The sequence below is a fragment of the Colletotrichum scovillei genome (assembly GCF_011075155.1).
Source record: "Colletotrichum scovillei strain TJNH1 chromosome Unknown Contig00004, whole genome shotgun sequence".
NCBI lineage: Eukaryota > Fungi > Ascomycota > Sordariomycetes > Glomerellales > Glomerellaceae > Colletotrichum > Colletotrichum scovillei.
In genome coordinates, this window is record NW_023336262.1 from 262104 (window position 1) to 284632 (window position 22529).

The 22529-nt window shown below is 53.3% G+C and overlaps 5 protein-coding genes across 5 annotated transcripts; 1 reads left to right on the forward strand and 4 right to left on the reverse strand.

Annotated features, from left to right (window-relative positions):
• Positions 1-1642: 1642 nt before the first annotated feature.
• HER10_EVM0001743 (uncharacterized protein) lies at positions 1643-2290 on the forward strand (the record flags this gene model as incomplete). The annotated part of the gene is made up of 2 exons (XM_035471480.1): positions 1643-1891; positions 1961-2290. The coding sequence occupies 2 exons, from the start codon at positions 1643-1645 to the stop codon at positions 2288-2290; spliced, it is 579 nt and encodes a 192-aa protein (XP_035334671.1).
• A 417-nt stretch (positions 2291-2707) lies between these two features.
• Positions 2708-4952, reverse strand: HER10_EVM0013278 (sulfate permease; the record flags this gene model as incomplete). The annotated part of the gene is made up of 4 exons (XM_035482642.1): positions 2708-3391; positions 3459-3599; positions 3651-4549; positions 4619-4952. The coding sequence occupies 4 exons, from the start codon at positions 4950-4952 to the stop codon at positions 2708-2710; spliced, it is 2058 nt and encodes a 685-aa protein (XP_035335522.1).
• A 4607-nt stretch (positions 4953-9559) lies between these two features.
• HER10_EVM0006646 (oxalate decarboxylase family bicupin) lies at positions 9560-11872 on the reverse strand. Its single transcript, XM_035476226.1, has 4 exons — positions 10907-11872; positions 10632-10846; positions 10452-10576; positions 9560-10398 (listed from the first exon to the last, which is right to left on the reverse strand). The coding sequence occupies exons 1-4, from the start codon at positions 11267-11269 to the stop codon at positions 9704-9706; spliced, it is 1398 nt and encodes a 465-aa protein (XP_035335029.1). The 5' UTR covers positions 11270-11872; the 3' UTR covers positions 9560-9703.
• Positions 11873-13719: 1847 nt separating this feature from the next.
• On the reverse strand, positions 13720-15099 carry HER10_EVM0000262 (CFEM domain-containing protein). Its single transcript, XM_035470052.1, has 2 exons — positions 14416-15099; positions 13720-14356 (listed from the first exon to the last, which is right to left on the reverse strand). The coding sequence occupies exons 1-2, from the start codon at positions 14639-14641 to the stop codon at positions 13944-13946; spliced, it is 639 nt and encodes a 212-aa protein (XP_035334565.1). The 5' UTR covers positions 14642-15099; the 3' UTR covers positions 13720-13943.
• Positions 15100-15981: 882 nt separating this feature from the next.
• Positions 15982-20019, reverse strand: HER10_EVM0010207 (uncharacterized protein). Its single transcript, XM_035479675.1, has 2 exons — positions 16528-20019; positions 15982-16468 (listed from the first exon to the last, which is right to left on the reverse strand). The coding sequence occupies exons 1-2, from the start codon at positions 19431-19433 to the stop codon at positions 16384-16386; spliced, it is 2991 nt and encodes a 996-aa protein (XP_035335287.1). The 5' UTR covers positions 19434-20019; the 3' UTR covers positions 15982-16383.
• Positions 20020-22529: the final 2510 nt, after the last annotated feature.

Consider the following 22529-nt stretch of genomic DNA (forward strand, 5'->3'; position numbering starts at 1 on the left):
GACTCGTCTTCTCTCGTGTCTCTTCCCACCTGCCTGTCTTGCCGATTGGACCCTAAGCGGGCCGAGAATTCGTTCTTGGTGAGACGTCGGGAGCCCGGAACTGGAGAGGTGAATTGCCAGGGTGGCAGGGCCATTTGGACAGGCCAGTCACCCTTCTGTGGGCAGTCGGGGCAAATCACCTCTTCATTCCGGTTCTGCCTTCGGGCGGTATGGTCTCAACCACCTCGGACTTCCCTCGTGGAAGTCCTGGGATGGTCCAATCGGTTACTTGTTGCCACCAATCCGTCCTGCTGGGCAAGCAGGGTAGCGGGCCTTGGAGGTACACCCTACTCTCTCGTTTCCGGGTGTGGCTGTGAAAGGTGCCCCCTTATAACTTCCGCCTTCGGGCGGGTTCATGGAGCCAGTCCCAGCCATCTTTCAGGACTAGTCTCGCGACATCTGGATCTTTTTCCAGGTGACATTCTGGGTCCCCATCGATGTCTGGGTTCTCAGGAACGCTTCCTCACGGTTGCGTTCTTGAGGTAACCGCAACGTCCTTCCGTCAAAAGTTGGACCGCGTGGTAGCTAGGTGTCGCAAGCCAAAAGTGTTTCTCCATGGATGTTAAGAAGTACCGATCTTGGCGAGGCGCGGTGGTGGCGGCAGCAAAGATGCAGGATCTTAATGGCGTGGCACAACAGAGGATGACGAGTTGGGCTTACCAGTAAGGTTTTCCTTGCTGACTGGGTGAAGACACAGGACAACTCTTTCGATGATTCCGAGAGCCAGGATGATATGGCAGACAATTCAGTAAGTTGGGCCTCGACATCATCCTCAAAACAAGTTATCTCTTTTGCTGACATCTATCCGACAGGTTGACTCTGACAATGACAATGAGGTACGTCCACAATTCACATTGTGTCCCAGCCTCGTTTTTCTTTGCGTCTTGCGCTTCCTGTGGTCGCCCTGCCCTCCGAGTCCTAAGAAAATGGCGTATCGGGAGTCCGGCGATATCTCGAGCTCGAGGCATGCGTGGATGCCAGGACCATTTGGACCGGTCACCGACTCTACTTTGAGCCGGGGCATCGCCCTTCGAGTGACGGATATCGAGTGCGGGACGTGGCGTCAACCTCTGGTCCGACGGACTGGGGGATGACTTGTGAGGGTTCGGTCTCGTCGTCGTCATACCCTAGTAGAGCAGCTCGAGATCATTCCCTACTCTCCCGTTTTGGGGGTGATTCTTGTGGGACGGCCCTGATGGCACCTTCGGGTGTCCCTGCGGAGAGCTTGGAAGAAAGCCACGCGGTGGTTAGAAGAACTGGCCGCCTTCCTACCATCAAACCTTAGCGAAGAGTGCCCTTTTCTCAGACCACCGCGTGGTGTGGAAGCCTTGGAAACCACACCTGGCCGCGCCTGTGCCAATATCCAGGTTTTACATGGGGATGGGGGCGCCAGCTGGATGGTTAGATCCAAACCGTTAGGAAAATCAGATGCTCCGTGCGCTTAACGGGGACCTGCCTGGTATGGCGTCGATGATCAGGCTTCAGGAAGGCAGCAAGACGCAGACATTGAGAACTTCGAGTGTGGCGTACCAGCATAATATCTATTCTCCAGCTGACTGGGCGCAGACACTCACACAGGATGATCCTCTTTCGGCCAAGGGCAATGACTCCGTCCCTCAGAGCCATCAGGTATTGTCTCCTCCCTGGAACCCATTTCTATGTCAAGCTTCTGACCTTCAAGTTCAAGAGCTCCGCAGTCAATGATACGAGCCACAGCCAGACGGAGTCTGGTATTTCAGCCGATAAGCCTACGGCGCTACTGATGCTGGAGTCACGCGTCGACAAGATTGAGGAAACTTGCATTCAGCTCAAGGCAGATCTTCTGAACTATCACCGCATGGCGGCGGGCCGAGTGAGTTCAGTTGAAGGACGCCAAAAGAAAACGGAGAGAAACACCGATCGCGTAGACCAAGGTCTACAGCAGACCAAGGCAATCCAACAGCAAATCCAGAACACCCAGGCCGCTCAAGACAAGCATATACAATACCTCATTGCCTGTGAGGACGCCCGTGACGCCTCTAAGAACGGTAGTAATGCCTCTGAGGACGAACGCTACCAGCGACACAAGGAACTTCAGGACAGATTCGACGAGCTGACGATGAAGAGTATGCGATACGATGAGATGTTCATTTCTCAGGCAACCCGCATCCAGAGAATGGATGCTCTGGGACAGAATCTGGCTATTTGTACTGCTCTGATTGTTGTCATCCTTGCCATTGTGGGCTATGCTGTTTCCTGGTCTTGGGATTGAAAGGACCATGGGATGGGGAGTTGAGGAGTTGCAACTGAGAATTGGTTCGGGCATGGTTGAATGGAAAGGACATGGCACATCAGTCTCTCCGAACAAACCAAGCATAGACGGAATGCCCCAAAGTAATGGAAATCCCCCTCTCAACAAGCTTCATGGTGCCATACTCGTGCGGCTTGTTCTGCATTCAACCAGTATTTCCTCTCAAGGAGTTGGCGAGAGCCAGGAATGGGTCAGCACCTAGAACCTGTGACAGTGTGCAAGGTTGTGTAATGTCGAGATAAATTTAAGAAATAGGTATCTGGTAAGCTGCAATATTTATGTTACTCATGAATCATACTCCCGTCATCTTTGGGCGGCCAAGCTAAAACCAAGCCTGTTCGAGGAGACAGTGTTTGTAAGCTCCAGCTCGTCCGACGCTCAGCCCTTCTTCTCACTCGAAATGTCCGCTCCAGAGCCATCATCACGATCCCAAATTGCAGTCTCCATGGTAGGGTACACCAGGTCCGCGTCTTCCTCTCGCCACTCCTCCAGATCGACCAAATGCCAGTTGGCCCTTACGAATCTGCTCCGAACCTTGTCTGACATGCCGACCATGCGAATCTGCACACCCTTGCCAGAATGCAACTTGATCTCATCCTTGAGCTCCTTCAACGTCATGATGCCTGACGTATCGATGAACGGCACCATGGTGAAGTCCCATACAACAACAGCAAGCGGCGTCTCCTTGAGACGGATCTGCTTTTGCGCTCTCAATCTCTCTAGGCGCTTCTCTGCTGCTACGCTCCAGTGTCTTTCTCTGTCGTCTTGGCTAAGGCTGCTCTCGACGCGCGGGTACACGAGCTTGATGGCCGTGAGCGTCGATGTCTTTGCGCGCTCGGCGTTGGGGAAGAAGATGGCGTCGTTGAAGTCGACAACGATGGCATCGCCTGGGATGGAGATGCGCGCGTTCTCCATGCGTTCATCTGTGACTTGGCGACCGCCGCCGCTGGTGATGCGGGTAATGGGTTGTGGGATGGAAGTAGCGGTTTCTGCGCTGCTGGAGTGAATTTCGGGCTTGACGAAGGTGGAACGGAGGAGAGTCCAGACGATGCTCCACGCGACCTTGATTTCAAAGTTAGTTATGGCTTAGTTATGGCTGAAAGAAAGCCATCAAAAGGGGGGGACATACAGCAACACCGATACCGATCTCGGCAGAGACAAAGATGGTGACCCAGAAAGAGACCATTGAAGCAACAAAGTCGGGGAAGGAGATGCGCCAGAACTTGTAGAACAAGGACAAAGGACCGAAGAGATGGACAACTGCCATGATCTATGCCTTTTGTCAGTGGATATTTGTTGAGTAAGGTCAATGGAAACTTACGATGATTGCTGACAAAGTTGCAGAGGGAAGCCAGTAAAGGGCCGGAGACAAAACGTAAAGCGTCAAGAGAATAAAGGCAGCGGTGACCGCACCAGTCAGAGGACTCTTGACACCACACTCGGAAGCAACTGCAGTTCGAGACATGGCACCACCGACGGGCATGGTGCTGAAGAAACTGTTGACAATGTTGACGACACCCAAGTAGTTGAATTCCTGGCTCTGGTCGATCTGGTAGTTGTTCTTCCTACCAAAGGCCTTACCGACGGCCAAGTGCTCAAGGGTGCTGGCAACGAGTGGGGCAACAGCTCTGGTAGCGACCTTCTGGACCAAGTTCGAGGCGGGCACAATGGGGTGGGTGATACCGTGGGTGCTGACTTGGCTGACCTTCCAGGCGTAGTCTGACTTCTCGCGGTTGCGGTTGACGAGGTAGCTGATGAGAGTGAAGACGACCAAGACAATCACGGCTCTTGAGTTGGCGAGGAGCTTGATGGCAAAGTGTCTCTTGCCGTACTTCTTGCCCACTTTCTCAAGAATGACGAGAATGAGCAGGGTTCCGAAACCGATTCCGCACGTTGCGCCGTCCCACTTTGGCAAACGACGAAGGACATCGCCAATGACGTTGAAGACACCGGATGGCACGTTTGTCAAGCCGACGAGGGATCCGACTTGGCCAAAGGCGATGACGAGGGCTGCGGCGGAGATGAATCCGGTGAGGACTGGGAAGGAGACGTAGTCTAGGAGGAATCCGAGGCCGAAGAGACCGATGACGAGTGAGTAGACTCCGACCATGAGGGCAACGGATGAGGCAATGGCTGAGATGTCGAATCCTTCCTCACTGAGGTCACGCACGATTTCAGCTGTCAGGAGGCCCAGGATGGAGGTCGGTCCTGTTGAAAGATCTATACATCGAACCAAGAGTCAGAAACCAAGAATCACAAGAAATAGTCAAATTAGACATGCAAACAAACCTTTTGAGGTTCCCATGAAAACTGCAAACGCAGCTGGAAGCCAACTTGAGTACAGGCCGTTGGCAATGGGAATAGTTGCAATCTTTGCGTAAGCCAGAGACTGCGGGATGAGCATGACGCCCACGGTCAGACCGGCAATGAAGTCGGTGATGAGCCATTTCGGGTTGTATTTAGGAAGCCACTGGACGATGGGGACCTTGTCGAGAAGGTAGACTCCCGCAGCTGATGGAAGCTTTGGGGCCCCCTGAACGACAAAGTCGCGAGCTCGTGCGATGCTGGCATCTGTGGCAAACTCGTCCTTCACCTTTTCGACCTTTCGGGTGATCTTCTCCATCTTGACAGCAGGAAGGGGACCCAATGTGCCGTTGTTTGAGAAAAGATGAGAAAGGGAGAGTGAGGAAAGAGAAGAGTACGGGGCCGTCCGTGGCTGATGTGATGGGAACAGACAAAATGGTTTCAGAGCAGTTGGGATGATTATATCTGTTCAAGAAAGAGTCAAGTCATCATCTTCATCCGGTCTCAACTATTCGATATTTGACTTGATCCTAGAGATAACAATGTAGTTCAGTCAGACCCCTCCCCCTTCCCGCCACGCTGATGGAGGTGTTCTATATGCTTGCTGCATCGCATCTGACCCGCGCATTGCAGCTTGCCCGCTTGCGCAAGTTGCCCGTCCCCCAGTACAACACAGCAACCACATGGGATAGCGACCCGAACCTTGTAGGCGGATAACTATACCATCCAATACGTGTAGAGAGAAGGCGAAAAAAGGCAAAAAGGGCAAGAGGAGAAAGAGGGGGAGGCGTGAGCCAAGAAAACACCACCGCAGCAGCATCATGGGCTCCTGCGTGTGTACACAACTTGGTCCAATCTAGGCAAGGAACTGCCGTACCCTCCTTCGGACGACACTCGGTATCCCCTCACATGCCGATGACACCGGATCTAATGCAGTTTGATCACTGTTCAGCCCATGGAAGGTGTCGAGAGCCTCAGATTGGTGGGAGTTTGGGTAGGTCTGCGTTACGTCGAGCAAGGCCAACCAGCCAGCCATCCAGTCCCCTCGCGCGGAGTCGCGCCGCGATGAACGCCAAATAGCCTGGGAACAAGGGAGACATTAGACCAGAACTCCAGCTTTTCTCCAATAAAGGAACATGATAAGCTACATGTACAAGCAAAACTTCAGGTCTGGTCCCTGGATACTAGTCGGGTGCAGACGTCCATCCAACTCAAAGTGAAACTGACTGGTACCCATCCCGCGTGGGATAGCAGGAAAAGGACTTGTGAATAGTACCTAGCATGGCGTGGCAAAGAAACGGTACGTTGGTCACATGTGCACCAGGGTTGGGGGATAAAAGTCAATGGCTACTGGACGGGACGAGAATAGGATCAGTTGAAATATTTGGAGTAAGAGAGAACACCACATAATTAGCACACACTACATTTTGTGTGAAGTTACTAAGTAAAGCACGAACGCAGCTGGGCACGGAGGCTAGAGTTGGAGTCGTGGCAGCTGAGATGAAAGGTCCGCGCCATCTCATTCGTCATTTCACAAGACGGGGAAACCATGAGCATTGCATCTTTGTTTGAACGCCTTTTGTTCACTTGATTTTGTTTGATTTTGAGTTTGCACTCATTAGACTTTGTATTAGACTCGATATCTCGTCACTTGGCATCTGAGAGCCGCAATGCTAAGTCGACTGCCAAGTGCCGGTGTATCTTGGCCTCCTCGTGGCTATTGACGACTTACCACAGCACGATCCAGTCTTGGCAGGTTGCACATCGAATCTTGTGAGACAGCGAGGGCGTTGAAAAGGACGGACGATCGCCACCGGCAGACAAAACGGGCCGACCTCATGGGCAGCCAAGGCAGAATTTCTGGGTGTGTACGTGTGCGTATTGTACGAATGTGAGTGATGAGTGAGCGGGTGGGTGAGTGAGTGAGCGACAGTGAGTGAGTGAGAGGTGTGCGTATGATGACTGGGTGATGCCACGGCTAGCACTGCGGTAGTCGAAAAAGCGTCAAGCCAAGAAAATAGGCAAGTCCCAAAGCCCTTTACCGAACACCGACACTTGGTACCTAAAGCACGTTCTTGGGGGTTACATGCATTGGCAGTCTACACGGGAAGCTTGGCGGCAAAACACATATCGAATTTCCTCATCCGGATTGGTGACTTGAGATAACAGGCTCTCCCATCCAAGACATAGAACACTTGGCTTTCTCTGATCCTCTCTCTGGCGCACGCAGCGCATGCGTGGGACCCTTTCGGTCTCAGTTTCTTGTGCAGGACAGGAGTTGACCGAACGTGAAGGGTCGCAATGAAATATGTGTGGTATCCATATTCCCATATCAAGGTGACGACGACGACGCAATACGGAGCCCCATTTCTTTGGTATGCGAGATACCGCGGGCTTAGTCGTGCAACCCGAAAGCGGGAAGTGTGTTCGATGCTCTCTCTCGCGGCCCTATCGTTCCGTCAGGTCTCTATCTATCTTTGCCTCTCTCTCACACACTTCTCTCCTTCGACCTGCCTGTAAGTATCAGAGGTACGTTAGTTTTGACGCAAGACCGGAATTCCCGCGCGAGATCCCCCCTACCCAGTAGGCCCCCCTTCCCCCCTCCGTTGTCCACTTCCCTTCCCGTTCAACTAAAGACCAAGACGCGGGGTACATACCCGTCCAATAGCGCTCCCGCGGCGGCCATCGGCTCTAACAGGGCCATCTTGGATAGACGAACGCAATGACGAGGCGAGATGTCGTGTGCCGGGTGGTGGGCGCGGGCTCCCAGGACGGGACTCCACCGAATTGTTCCCACACGGCCACACACCCCTTCTTCCAGTCTCCGCTCTCTGTGCTCCCCCAAGTCTACCCCTGCAAGTAGCCTTCGATACGACGGGACAAGCTTTTGATTTCCCCGGTTGAGGTGGTATGCCAAGCCCGCGAATCAGGTGCCGTATTCCGGCCATGCAGACCGGGGTGAAGTCCGGGTTTGACCGGGGTTTAGGCCTCTGCCACTCGGTGCTAGCCTAACGGGAGTGACTCGCAAGGAAAAGCGAAGAGCGAGGAGGAGAAGAAGGAGGAGCCAGGGAGCCTAGGAAGAGGAGACAATCGAGCAACACCCGCTGCGAGAACCCATGGAGACGTGAATGCAGTTCGGCGGGCGGCGAGCGGCAAGTGGATTGTGGGCCACAGAAACAACTTGACAAGGGCAACAAGAGCCGAGGGTGAACGGGGTTGAGGATTACCTAGATTACCTAGAGAGAGCGTGTGAGAGACTATGCTATATGTAGCATCCCTAACTGAACATACATGTTTCTTCGATTAAGATGCTGCAGTCACACTGACGAGGGTTGTATTAGATCCATGCTCACTGGTCGAATCCCGGGTCATGTCTACCACGGCATGTTTGCGTATGTGCCAGTGCCGCCCTTTCTGCTGCAACCCCAACGAATCAGCTCACGTTGCCGTTGGGATGGGAATAGCTTTCCATCGACAACACCAGGGGGATTGTCGCTTTCGCGCCCTGCCTCCAACTCTTTTCACCTAGTCAGTCAAGTCAGTCAGTCACTCAGTCGGTGATGTGCCCAGTCCCAATCCCCCCTCATCTCTCATTACCCCTTGGTGCTCGCATTTACCCCTCTTTGCCATCTTCTTTTCTTGTTCTCCAGTCTCCTCTCACTGTCTGTCTCCAACTTTTCCAAGAATAGGAATGGGTGTCGTCAACCGCAACGTTCACACCCATACAGAAGTTCCTAACCCTACAGGCCTGCTGCCCGCACCGGAAAATGGACCGAAAAGAGTGAAGGCTCAAAGCATTGGACGATGCAGGTAGCGGAAACGGCCTTGTCAGCTTTTCTCCTCCTGCACCACCACAACCTCCACCACCACCACATCAGCACCTGAAATGCCTGCCTTCAACTCGTTGCTGAAACGGAACTATTGGCCCGGATTGATGGTGTTGTCGCCGTGCGGGGTTCGTTCCATGATGATTGCGATTCTTTTCTGCTCGTCGCTCTCTCGACGCTTCGGTCACCGGTCACCACCTTCTTGATCCATCTTACGGCTCTACGCACCCCTAGCCTCGAGGCCCCCGGCCTGATCCCCGGGCCCTAGGATCTCCTTTCCCGTCATTCTCTTATTATTTTCTGCGTTTCTTACCGCCGGCTCCCACCCTGCGATAAGCCTAAATCGGGCACGAGGGCCCAAGGGGGCGTGTCCAGAGGGGGTTCTCTCTCCTCGCATGCGACGAGAGCCTGGCCGCGGGTCACGAATGGGCGTCGCGAACCTGGCTGCTACAGCCTATTGCAGTCATATTCCTTCCGCACCGAGGGATGAAAGCTGCAATCAACTAATACGGCACCCACCCCTCTTTCCATTAGATCTATTTGAGGCACCGATATCTGGTTAGACTGGGTCCGTAGCTACGGACGTCTTTCGGAGACCTGTCGGTAAGAGAAACAGGTAGTTGTGTAAATGATCTGTCGGTGATGGAAGAGGATGGTGAAAGAGAGCAATAGTCGTGGCATACGGGGGCTCTAGTTCTAGTTTGAGAAGCAAAGGAGGCGATCTATGCGTGGCTGACTTGATGGTGATACAAGGGCCTGGACTTGGCAGCGGCAACTGAGTAATCCGATTGTGTTTGGACGAAAGCTTTCTGGAGTGGCTGGCATGGATACCCTTTGCAAGCCCAGTTCTGTCAGTAAACTCTGAGTAGGTTACCTTGACTTCATAGACTCTGAGCAAAAGAAAGAAAAAATGCTTTTTTGTCTAATGGCAGTGGGAGACACAGTATCAAAGACGCGAACAGCGTCCCAAAAGCCAAAGAGCGAAGACGCGAGATTGGTTTTGTTTCTAGACATCATAGACTTTGCTGCCAAGAATAATGAAATGGTATTATTGACTGATCAACAATTTCTGTCGACAAATGAGATGATGTTTTTGTCCCCTGGCTGTAGACGTTTCATCACCCAACGAAACAAAATGCCGCCAGAGCACAGACGATGACCGAGGGCAAAAGACTCAGCCACCTCGTTTCCGTTTCCAATGTTTCCATGCATGATGTTTCCGTTCCGTGTTGTTGTATGACCATCAGAGTTCCTCCGTCTCGGTCTGAACATCCTCGGCATCGACGCTAGTGTCCTTGGTGATCTCGTCCTTCTCGGCGCTCTTGACCTTGTCCCAGAATTTCTCTCCAGCATCGGGGTCGTTGGCGAAGAGGTGGTCGACGACCAGCTTCTTGGGCGTCTCGCCCATCCACTGGAACAGGGAGAAGTCTCTGAATTCGTCGGCGCGGAAGATTTCGAGCATCTCGAGGGGTTCGTCGCCAATGTTCTCCACAAAGTGACCCATGTTCTTCGGGACGATGCCAACGTCGCCTGGCACGTAGTCGAATGTCCTGGCGTTTCCTTCCGAGGCGAAAATCGTGACTCTGGCGCGACCCTTGATGAAGAAGGACCACTCGTCGGCGTTGGGGTGCCAGTGCATCTCGCGGAGGGCGCCGGGCTCAATGATGGCGTGGGCAGCAGCAATGGTCTTTGAAATGGGGAAGTTCTTGGAGTCGGTTACTCTGACTTCGCCGCCAGAGGTCTTCTTGGGTTCCTGTGCGAGCATCTTGTGCGTGAACTGGTGCTTTGACTTCTTGACGCCCTTTCCGTCAGGAGCCTCGTGGCTGATGGAGCCGGGTGTCGTTCCTTGGAAGATATACTTCTCTCCCTCGGGGATGTTGGCAAAGACCTCGGGGGCCAGCTTGAAGTTCTTTGAGATTACAGACTTGGGGGTGTGTGCTGTTGTGTTGTCAGTCAACCTGGAGTCTTCTTGTCTCTCAGTGGCACCATACCAAGCCAGTCCGTAAGGATGAAAGTAGACTCCTCAGAAAAGTGTCCATCGTCGAAGATCAAGAGAAACTCGGTTCCGTTCTCGCCGAGACCTTGAAGGGAGTGAGGAACACCGGAGGGGAAGTACCTGGCCACAATTGTTTAGTACGAGGATAAGAAGGAGGAAACAATTTCAAACAAACCAGAGATCGCCCTTTTGAACGTCATCGATAAAGTTGCCTCCCTCGTAGTCAATGGCGGTGATACGGCAGCTGCCATCAAGGACGTATGCCCATTCAGCTTCCTTGTGCCAGTGGAGCTCACGAACGACCCCCTCGTCTAGGCGCATGTTGACACCAGCCAGCTCGATGCTGGTAGGAAGCTCGCGAATCGTGGTTTGTCTAGTCCAACCGCCCTCCTACAAACGGAACTAGTTAGTACCATTATGCTTCAACAGAAGCTATGCGGACAAACGGACCTCGATGCGAATGTGAGAATCAGCAAAACTCCAACGCATGTTGGCAAGGTTGCCGTGATCAGTGCCTGGAGGTCGAACGAGATCAGGGTTCTGTCTGGATCGAGCCTCGTTCCAAGGGCCGAGAACAGAGGCTCCGAGGCCATTGCGATATGGCAAGGGATCGAGCTCGTCGCCAATAGAGTCGATGGGACTATCGTACTTGTCCTTGTGGCCAGGAGTGTAGGGAGGCGAGCCACTGCGGTACTTTGTAGGAAGGCCCTTGCCGTCGAGGAGGCGCTGGCGAGGACTGTCCTGAACAGGAACGGCGAGGGTCGGAGCGATGAAGCTCAAGACAGCTCCCGAGAGGAGCAGCGGGAGATGCATGATGATGGTGGGAAGCGTATAAGAAGAGGAAGTCAGGAAGAAGGAGCTGCAGGTGATCTGGTCTTCATTGCGAGAAAGGTAAATTGGTCGCGCTGGCTTTTATATTCCACACTTTGTAGCCAAGACGCGAAGATCCTCGGTCCTGAGCTGGGAAGATTTCGGAGCTCGAAGCTCGGAGGAGTTTCTGATTGACTAATGACCATACGGTTTCGAACCCCTGGTAAGCTGTCTCGACCAGTTACACTGCTATCGGAGGCCATAATGAGGTGCGGTAGGGCAGTCGACCATAGAAAGCCTGCCTCCGAGTGAATGCCGACGCATCTCCGCATACCATGGGTCGAGGACCTCAGGACATGGAGCTATCAATGATGTGAGGTGAGGAGGACGAGGAGCTCAACCGAGCGCGGCGAGGTGTCGATGCTGCGGGGTACCGCTGTAATCGACGCTGCCCAGGCCCCCTTTACCCCAAGCTCCGACCCCTGTAGGCGGTAAATGATTGGAGGCCACTGCGTGTCATTGGCGACCTGGGCTGGTCTTTTGGCATGTTGGACGGCACCCGAGCAAGAGTGGTAAAGCTTGGCTGATTCTGCAACGATTGTGAAGGGGGTGAAATGTGAAGAGCAAGTGGAAGATGCAGAAGACGAGTAGACAAGTACTGTGTAACTGATTATTGCATCAAAACGATGACGCGTCGTACCAGAGATATTCCGCTTTGATCACACTGCCGGATTTGTGCATAAAATACATGGGAAAGAATTTCTGAAAGGGCAAGACCTCTTTAAGAAGAGGTGCCTGCCGTGCCTGCCTACTTCCGTACCTGCCTTCTTTCCCTTCCTTGGCTTCGGTCACGTTACCTCGCTTGCCTGTGACTTCACTTTGGAAAATGTCACCCGCCTCTTTTTCTTGGCCTGGATGTACATACCCTGAAGTCTTCCAATCCGCATTGAGATCAAGGAGTCCGAGTCTTGGCATTCATAATATAATCATTCATTGAATCATTCTCTTGGTAAATGGCGACAGGATTCATATGGTACATGTGAAGCATGTTTGCCTACTGCTCTGAACGCACCCAGGTCTCGATACAAACTAGCCATGATCCGTCTCCTTGATGACATCCCAGTCAAGACCAATTTTTCAAGTCTCGATTTATGTATCAGACTGAATATTCAACAGCAAGGAAAGATATTCCTTGTGGGAAGATGTGATGATCGATGAGGAAATATCAATGGATTCTCTCAGCGGCTTAGGATCGAGTAGATTGGGGAATGAAGCAATACATCAAGAATTGAAGTACTGTGAGAACTGGAAATGATAGGTACTATGTGACTCAAACTGTTAGTAAAACTCTCAAACATGAAGTAGGCCTGTGGCAGTCATATATCATAACTTGCTAAACACACTTTCAAACCCTTATTCAGGGTATTACACCAGGCTTTACACTTATATCTTACATGATGAACTCGTTTTTGTACCTGTGAATGACGAAAACCACGCTTTATTGCTTAACATTCTCACTAAACTAAAGCATGAAAATATGTATCAAGTGCCTCATTTGTCAACACGGGGCAAATGTGTAAATGTTTTGCGTGACACTGAACTCATAAGCTGGCACGATCTCATACACACAAGAAACAACTGGCTAGAACCACATTAGAGAAAGCACCTCAAAGGACGCCTCGACCGAACCCGAGGCATCAGCATTCTGTAGCCTCATACAAGATCAGCCATAATAACGTAGACCATAAAAACTGCCTGCTAGGGCTTTGGCAAAGGCCCCGTGTACATGAATTCAGACAAGTTTCTTGTGATACCGTCACTGACTTTCTTTCAAAATCAAAACAACCCATCAAAGATTTCTTCCTCTTTTTATAACACCTCAAAGGCAATCACCAACTTGGGAACGCTTCGATTTGCCAGCAAAGGCTCCCTTCAGAGCAAGATGGCAGGAGCTCTGAAACCTGGCGTGTACGCATCACATACATAGCAACATTCAGGAGCTAGAAGTTCACCAGAATAATTGTGCCGTGGAGGCCCTCAACAACAACATCATCGCTGGACAGCAACCGCAAATTCTCCTTGGTCTCGACGACAATCCTTGATGACTAAACGCCGCGCTACTAGTCTCTTGAGGTTGGCTGTTTTGGCTACTTTTGCAACCTATCCCCACATCACAGGAAACGAGCAGGCATGAGATGACAAGCAGCAATGGCGAGTACAGAAATATGATCTTGGCAGTAAGAAGCATGATGAAGCTTGGGATCACTGAGGCTGTGGAACAATTCGGATGAGAGCACATGCATCTTGAGCACAGTCAGCAGTGATAGCCTGCGGGCATGTCTGCCGATAGAAAGAACGCTTCTTATTATCGAGCTAAAGACCTGCCATTTTTTCATTCTACTCGCTACCGGTGAATTATAGAATTTCCAGACGAATTGTCGAAGACGAGATGAAGCCGGGTACCTATAGCGTGCGCATTGTATCGGCGAATTCATTACGTAACACATGACATGAGAGGATACTATTTGAATTGCCACATGGATTACTATTATATCTATATTTTGTGCGCTTCCTTTTTGTAGACCAACGCGCCTAAGATGAGGTCGAGTTCGTCAAGAGAGTGGCCCAGTATATAAGCTATGCCATATGTTGAACCATGTGAACTTTGCGGACTCGTTTACAAGTAGGCAAGAGCACCAAGGGCAAGAGCAGCCAGGATGCCAACGGGGCCCTGAGTAGTAGCACCGTTGACAGTGACGGGGGTAGCGGTGGCAGTGGCAGTGGAGGTGCCGTTGCGGGTGGTGGTGGCGCTCGTGACAACAGCAGTGCGAGTGGTGCCAGCGGCAGCGGACGAGGCAGCGCTCGTGACGGCGCGGGAAGCACTTGAAGCAACGGAAGAGACGGAAGAGGCGGCGGAAGCAGCCTTGCTAGTGGCAGCAGAAGCAATGGAGGAGACGGCAGCGGAGGCTGAGGCAACGACGGAAGATGCAGCGGCAGAGGCCGAAGCGACAACCGAGGAAGCGGCGGAGGCGGGGCCACCACCTCCAGCAACGGCAGCGCAGATCTTGCCAGCGGCGGGGAGGACCTGGTCTTGAGGGGTAAAGTTAGAATCTTGGTGAGATAGACGAGGGCCTTGATGATGGACTTACTGACGGCAACGTCGGCACCGCAGCTTTGGAGGACGCAGGGGGTACCGGCGGTGACGATGGCCTGGTAGTTGGCAGGACTGCAGAGGCAGGAAATGTCACCAACAGTGCACTTGCCGGTGGAGGTGACGGCGTTGGCCAAGCACTGCTGGGCACAGGTGGGAACGTCGGCCAGGGACTGGGCGGCGGCGAGGCCAGCGAAGGCAATAATGGCAGCGGTGAACTTCATGTTGACGGTTGGGGTGATGTCGAGTGACTAGACTAAGAGTTGAGTGACTGAAACGACAGCGAAGATGTTGGCTATACCGGGTGAAGCGAGAGTTGAATGAGCTGATGAGGGAGAGAAGAACCGGGATTCGAAAAGGTGGAAACGCCATCTTCTCATATACACCCCGGACTACCTACCTTTGGGTCACCGAAATAAACATCTGCGGGGGGTTACACCCGGTCTATTCCTAGCTCGGGACTGAACAGCTTTGTCTAGGGTTGAGTGAGATGTTCCCGTGAGTATCCAGTTTCCGGGCTGGATGAGGAGCTCTGGAATGTTGCGATTCAGCGTTTGCAGCCACGCACGTTCCCACATCCGTCCCTGAGACACACGAGGCCAATCGGAGCCACCAATTCGTCTTCTCCAGCTCCTAGGTTCCTGTGGCGTCTAGACTAGACCGCAGCTTGTTGAGAGGTGTGCCTGACCGGACTCGAGCCGGATTCAGCAGCTTCATGTTGGCGCCGAGAGCATCCGCCTATTTTGGTGTTGAGCGACACGGCGGGAATCCATGGCTTTCTCAGGAATCCTTTACCTATTGCGTCTCGGTTGGGGTGGGAGTAGGTAACACAGATTGCTGCCGAGGAGAGCTTTCATCGGAGCTGCGTCATTGATCTACCTTGAGAGGTCTTGAGCTCGATGAAAAGATGAGGAGGTTATGACCTCACGAGAGCTCTAGAAGAATCAATACGAGTATTGGCGGAGCAAACTTCATGGCGTTCATCTCATTACCTAAGGTAGGGTGCCCCCCTCAAAGTAACCCACAAGGTGGGGGACTGGATAGATAAGACAACAATAGAAGCTTAACATTCTGGATCCCGCGGGGAAAAAAGAGAAACATACAGGGATGAAAAGTTTGCAGTTCGTCTAATAAGTCTTACTGGCTGGGTATCCTGTCTGTCATCGTACGGAAAACGTAGGAGAGGATATCTTTTCGCCGAGCCGAGGATGTGGTAAACTTGTCAGAACACCAAAGACGCTTATCGTGAACTATTGGAGCTGAATCTCCACGAGGTATGGCGTCGGCCAATCGGTTGGCGTCTCTCTTAGTGGACATGGCCTGGGTCGATCAAGCGCGCTGACGGAGGCAAAGGCTTGCGCTGCCAGCACCAACAAGTCGGTTCATATTGACTAACAATTAGTTCTTGCTCTAATATCTCCGGAGGAGCCACGTTGTTGAGCTAGTCGCTGGCGCCCCCGAGGACGTGATGGGCCGTGGCAATCTGACAGGTCGGGGGGCTGGGAACTACGACTACGACTCGAGCACGGCGTCAGGGGGATCCAATAGATGGCAATAATGATTACCTGATAACCTACAATGGCGCTATCTAAATACAAGACCAAGTGACTAGCTACACGACACAAGAAGTCTACAAGATGCATGCTGTTTCGCGCCCTTGAGGGCACACCGTCTTCCAGAATCCGCCCATGCGATCCGTTACATGTCTAGTCCGTTCCGTATCCATGCCCATTCCAAATTCCGCAGTGACAAAGGAGAAAGAGTAAAAGTATCAATGAAAGACCCAAGCGAGGAACCGATCCATCGCATGCTATGTTGCCCCAACACAGAAAAGGAGAAGAAAGAAAACACAAAGGAGACGCTATACTCGTGCTATCCGTCCGTCCGTCCGTCCTTCGCCACGCTAATCACTCGCCATTCCCTCGCTATTCCCATTTCCATAATCCCAAAAATAAGTCGTAAGGATTTAATCGCTCTTGTCACCCTCGGAGTGAGAGTGCTGAGACGACGACCTCTTCATACCCCGTAGATCGCATCTTCGTATGATTTGACTGAACGTGACAGTCAGCATAGTGTTTAGAAACATGGGTAGGTGATGAATTAGACTTACATTCCACCTCGCTCATTGGGGTTGCGCACAACCACCAACTGCTCCTTCTTCTTATCATCATTCTTCTTTGTCTTCGTCGACGGCGCCCTCGCATGGGACGACTCTCGAGAGCGCGACTGCACCGAAGGCGTAGACAGACGTCCCCGCAGCTGACCAATCTGGTCCTTGAGGCTGTTGACCTCAGCGACCGAGGCGTCGTAGGAAGCGCGCATGCCGTCGAGCTGGGCATTGACGAGAGACAGCTGCGACGTCAAGGTTGCATTCTCCTGGCGGAGCGCAGGCGCCATGACGGCCTCCGTCTCCAATCTCGCGACGCGGGTGACGAGATCGTCACGCTCGGCGGTGAGGGAGCCAAGCTTGACGGTCTCGGACTGGAGCTGATCGTTGCGGTCCGTCAGCTCGGCGATGCGGTTGCGGAGCTCCTCCATGACTGCCGGCTCGGAGGGCGTGATGGACTTGGCGGACACGGACTCGGCCTTCTCGGAGACGGCATCGGCCTCGACGGGAGCTGCCTCCGGCTCGGGAGCTGGGGCGGGCTCAGGCTCCACCACCTCGGGTTCGGGCTCCGGAACGGCCTTGGAAAGCTCAGAGGGTGCCGCTGAGGTGACGCTGGCGGCGTCGTCTTTGACTTCCTCGGGTGCCGGCGCCGGTGCATCTTCGACAACCTCAGCCTCCTCGATGACTTCGATGACGGGGACCGCAGGAGGCTCCTCCACTGGGGGTGCGGGGGGTGCTTCTTCGGGCGCTGGGGGAGCTGGAGGAGCCTCTTCGGGAGCGGGCGGGGCCTCATCATCCTCACCCTTGACAGTGTCTGTATCGCTGTCATCTGCCGAGCCGATGACAGACGGGGCGGCGGAGCCGATGACCGAAGGTGCAAGTGAACCAGGGAGAGAGCCGGCGATAGATCCCATGAGTGACTCGGCACGTCGGAGCTCGCTAGTGACGGATTCGTTCTCGTCCTTGAGCGACTCGTTCTCCGAGCGGAGTATGTCACGTTCCTCTGCGAGACTAGAGATCTGAGACATCTTGTCGTCTTGATCCTTGAGAAGCTCGCCGACCTGCCCTTGGAGTGTCGTGTTCTTGCCCTTGAGCCCTTCGATGCGGGTTCTGAGCTTGTCGTACTTGGTCTTGAAGCCCTCGAGGTCCTTCACCTGGGTCTCGAGCTCACCCTTGCTGAGCTCAAGCTCGCCCTTGGTGGCCTCGAGGCTCTCAAACCGGGTCTGGATGTCAGTGTTGGTGGTCTCGAGCTGGGTAAGGCGGACCTCAACCTCTTGCTTCTCGACTTCAAGTGCGCCAAAGCGGGTCTGAATGTCGTTCTTTTCGGTGTTAAGCTTCTCCATGTCGGCTTCGAGGCCCTTCTTCTCGGCCTCAAGGGCATCGAAGCTGGCTTGGGCGTCCTTCTTCTCCGTCTCGAGCTTCTCAATGTTTGCCTCGAGACCCTTCTTCTGTTGGTCGAGATCGTCGATGCGTGCCTCCAGGCCCTTCTTGGCCTCTATCAGGGCGCCGTTCTCCCGGTTGAGTTCGTCGACTTGGGGCTTGTACTTGTCGACTTCCATGCGGAGAAGGTCACGCTCGGCGGCGATGTCGCCAATCTCAGTGCCCTTGCGGATGAGGTCCGTCTCAAGTCCAGTGACTCGGATCTCCATGGTGTTCTTGATCATCTCGAGAGCGGCAATCCTCTTGATGAGGGATTTCTCAGTCTCTTTGGTGACAAAGTGAGCATCGCCGACGCTCCTCTCAAGGTCGTGGCATTGGGCCTCAAATTTCTTGGTGAGCTTCTCCTGCTCGGCAAGAAGCTTCTCCTGCTCGGCAAGAAGCTTCTCCTGCTCAACGAGATCCTTCTCAAGTACTGCATTCTTGGTGGTCATCTCCGTCTTGGCTTCCCTCTCTTGCTCAATTTCCTTCTCGAGCTTGGCGGCGTTGACTTCTAGTTGCTCCTTGATGCCCTTGAGCTGATCTCGTTCACGCTCAACATCATCGAGCCTCTTCTCATGCTCACCAAGAGCGCTTCTCACGTCATCGAGGAGGCGGCTCTGCTCACCATAGTCGCGAGTAATCTGGTCCTTGAGGGTCTTTTCTTCACGGTGTTGCTTCTCAGTCTTCTCCTTGGCGGCTGAGAGTTCCGAAATTTGGTCGAGAGCATGTCCGAGTCTTCTGTCTGTGTCGGTCTGCCTGGTGACAAGGCTCATGGCCTCCTCCCTCATGCGCGCGATCTGCTTGTTGAGCTCATCTTGAACCTTCTCGCGCTCAATGAGGTCGTGTGAGGTAATATGTTGGACAACGGGAGGGGCAGGAGCTACAGGGGCCACCTCGATGTGGATAGTTTGCCTCTTGGGCGCGACGACGTCGACGCGGGTGCCCTTGAGGTTGGCGGGCTTGGCTGGCGCAGGAGGGATGGTGCTAGTCCTGACGACCTGCTTTTCGGTGGTGAATGGCCGAGTTCGAATGGCTTGGGTATATGAGACGGACTTGGAGGAGTGAGAGTCAGAGTCGTCCACGCTCGTCGCGGTCGTGAGGGTTGAGGCAGTATCGGAGCTGTACTTGGACTCAACATCCGAGTCATTGGTTTCATCGGCTGTGGTGTAAAGGTTCTCAGTAGATCGCCTCCACGGGCGGCTGAGCTCTGGTCGGGAAGGGCGGGTGCGAAGCATGGGGGGTTTGAACTTCAAGGGAGGCTTTGCGGCGCCGTTCTTGTTTCTCCAGTCTCCGGCTGAGCTGACGCTCAAGTCGGATCCGCTGTCGTTTACCGAACGATCCATGGGGGCAAGTGAGATCTCGGAGACGTTGGCGTTGGAGAGATCAAGTCTCTCAAGAGGAGTGTTGTCTGGGATGGAGACTGAGGGCCGCCTGAGTCTGGCGAAGCGACCGCGGCCCTTCGCGGGCACCGGATCACGGGTAGGAGCCATGAGGACGGTGATGAAGATGTGTGAAATGGAGATTCGCTCAAGAGCCAAGTAGCTCTGGTAAATGATAATGTTATTCTTTTTTTTGGGATTTCTCAAGTTATGTGCCAAGCTGGACGTCTGATCTGGGGCTGGTGGACTCTGCGAGTGACATTGAAAGTGTATTGGTAAGTTGATGAGGGGTAAAGTTGCATATCGGGTCTGCTCGGATCTACAATCAAAGAATGATGAGATCGGAAGAGGAAGTCTGGATGTGGAGGCAAGTTGGTTTTGTTCAGAATATCCAGAGTATAGTGTTGTGGGATGGAAGAAGGGGGAAAAAGGGAGGCGGAGGGTGATCTACGTACAGGAGCCCAACCGGCAGAAAATGATATTCGACACTGCCCGCCTTCATCCGTGGCCTCCCACCAGCGCGCCTACCCCCGTCCAATAGGGCACATACGTCAAAAAAACAAGTTCGGGGGGTCCCTCGACTTCTCGTCCGCGAGCGACGGGACACGGGATGGTCGAGCCAGACGAGCCAGCGTCAGGGATGAGGCGTGGCACCAGAGCGGGACTCCCAACTGGCCCTCCACGGAACCGTTTGGCGGGATGCCCAGCTTACATCCGGGACACAAAGTAGCGTCGAATATTGCAAACGCAACGTCGTCACTCCGTCGCCCTTCGGGCAGAGAGGGCTTGGGTGATTGGGCCATGGCGCTGTCAGGAGGAGCAAACCCTGCTTTTCCTAGTCTATCGGCCGTGTTCACGGTCCACGGCGTACACCCCCATGGTTTCTCGAACCCCCCCTGTCCAGACCCCATCAACGCTTCCCGCCTGCCTGCCGGGGACTAAAAAGCGGGAGACTGGGGGGTGCCACCATCCATCAGCTTGGGCGAATGGGTTCGGGTTCTGAACAGGACGGAGTCTAAGAATACAACTTTGCAACATCCTTAAGTGGCGATGAACATGTGTAAGTCTCCCGTTGCTGGGCGGATTTGAATCTCTCTCGACGCTGCGGTTGAGCTTTGAGGCCAACTGCTTCCGTTGGATCTCTGCTATGTTTGGCGGCATGTTCGTACTTCCACCCCCTCACTATTGGAAAAAGACCCGCCAACGACTTGACGGCGGTTGTTCATTCTGATGTCCATTCTCATGCTTTAGCTTGCTCTGTCGAGGGCCAAACAGGCTTCAAGCCCTATTTTGCAGGGGCCGAACGGGCCACCAAAGGCAGAAGAAAACGAGTCAGAAAGTCTTCTGTAGGCTGGGATGAGTCAGGAATTTTGGGGAAAAGACATGGGCTTCACAACCAGTCGATTTGGGCAGGGCAAACAGGCGGAAATGAATTCGACTGGCGGCCGTCTATTTTCTCTTTCTCTTCCCGTTTGTGCGCATGGTGTTGTGGGTTGGGCATCGTTCACTTTGCTTTACTTGGGCTAGACCGAGACAGTTGGGACGCAACAAACGTGGGATGGGCCACTAGAAGACTGCACGTTCCCGGAGCCGACAGGGGACCATGACTTGGACGTGGGGTTTTCTGATTCGTCCGCTTTGCGGGCCGAGCCATGTCGTCGAGTCCGGACCCTGGCCGGCTTGTTGCCGGCCTCCCACTTCATTGTAGGTAGGCTCAACAGAGGTCTGCTCATTTGTTCAGCCTCCACGAGTATGAGGCATCATGGAGGTTGGGGAAGTGAACTGAAAAGATGGCTGATATCAAGCAGGATGTCTTCGCCCGGGTGCGTGGCTTATATGGTGGCAACAGCTTGAACAACGTGATCGTCTCCTGATGTCTGGCTTATCAGATGGAGCACCCAATGTGGGCGGCGATAAACTCGTCCCGCTCTCGACATTCGGGGGCTGGAATATCCACGAGCCCCTCACCAGTCTCCATTGGCCGACGGCTGATTCAAGTGGCGACGTGTCTCGTGCAACAAGTAACGTGGACCTCGTCAGGCGATACCTATAGGAAGTCTGGAATCTGGAACCCTTGGGGAATACAGATGGAACCTCCGGATTCTAGGTGGAGACGCGTCCGTCGCTGTTCGCGCATACTCCATATACCCTGGACAATAACGGGGAACCCATCTCCCAATCCCCTGGGTCAGTCGACGACTCCTTCTCCTCACGGAGTAGACATAGAATGATGACAGCTACGTATCTCAAGTTGAAGTGGCCTGTCTGAACATAGAGCTCAACTCACTTCCTCTAGCTTGTTGCCAGACCGACGAGGTGCCAGTCTCTCCCAACGCGATCTGGAAAGGGAAAGAGGCTACTGCAACTGGGAAATGAAGACATGATAATAGTTGCAGTAGCCACGGTGCTGGGCTTCACTGCAATCAATTGAAGCTACCAAAAGCAACAGACTGCAGATACCCCCTCACCTGAGACTGCAAAGGGCGCTTTACTGCGGCTGGCGTGGCGAGGCGGTCGAGAGGTCTGCAACGTCCCCGGTCCCTTGATCACCGTTCCTCAAGTGAGGCTGTTTTGCGATGGTTGCTGGTGTGACAACCCGCAGGTAGCATGCATATGCTCGGTGACGTACCCACATAGATTTACTTACCCCTTGCGTCTTTCAGTCCACATACGCAGCTTGACGATATTCATAGGCATTCTGACTGTTTAGTCTATAAGTCAACGCTCAACACAGACCCCGTGCGGCTACAAGTATTACGCCACAAGCAATTACCCTTCTGTTTAAAGCAGCGACGAAATCAAATGAAGGCAGTAACAAGTTGGTCGTGGTTTCATCAGCATGCACATAATCAACATGGCCACGCATGATCTCCAATGACAACCATCTTGAGGGCAACATTTGAGTCTGCTGAGTGGGTACAAGCACTTCGTTTAAGGCTTACGGCGTCAAAGGCATGTCGACACTTATGAGATATAGCTACGGCATCGGCAAGGCAAAATCATCGAGACTAAAGGAGAATAAAGCCCAAAGTCACTCACAGTAACTGACAAGTGGCCACATGGACACCCAATAGACTTTGATGCTCCATAGCCGCTTAATGATAGCCCACTTAACACAGCACATCCCTTTCCCCGCTGCTTGCGGGGTCGAGTTGAAATCAACTTCTTTGGACGGAAGTCTGGAGCTGCCAAACTACGTGCTACCGT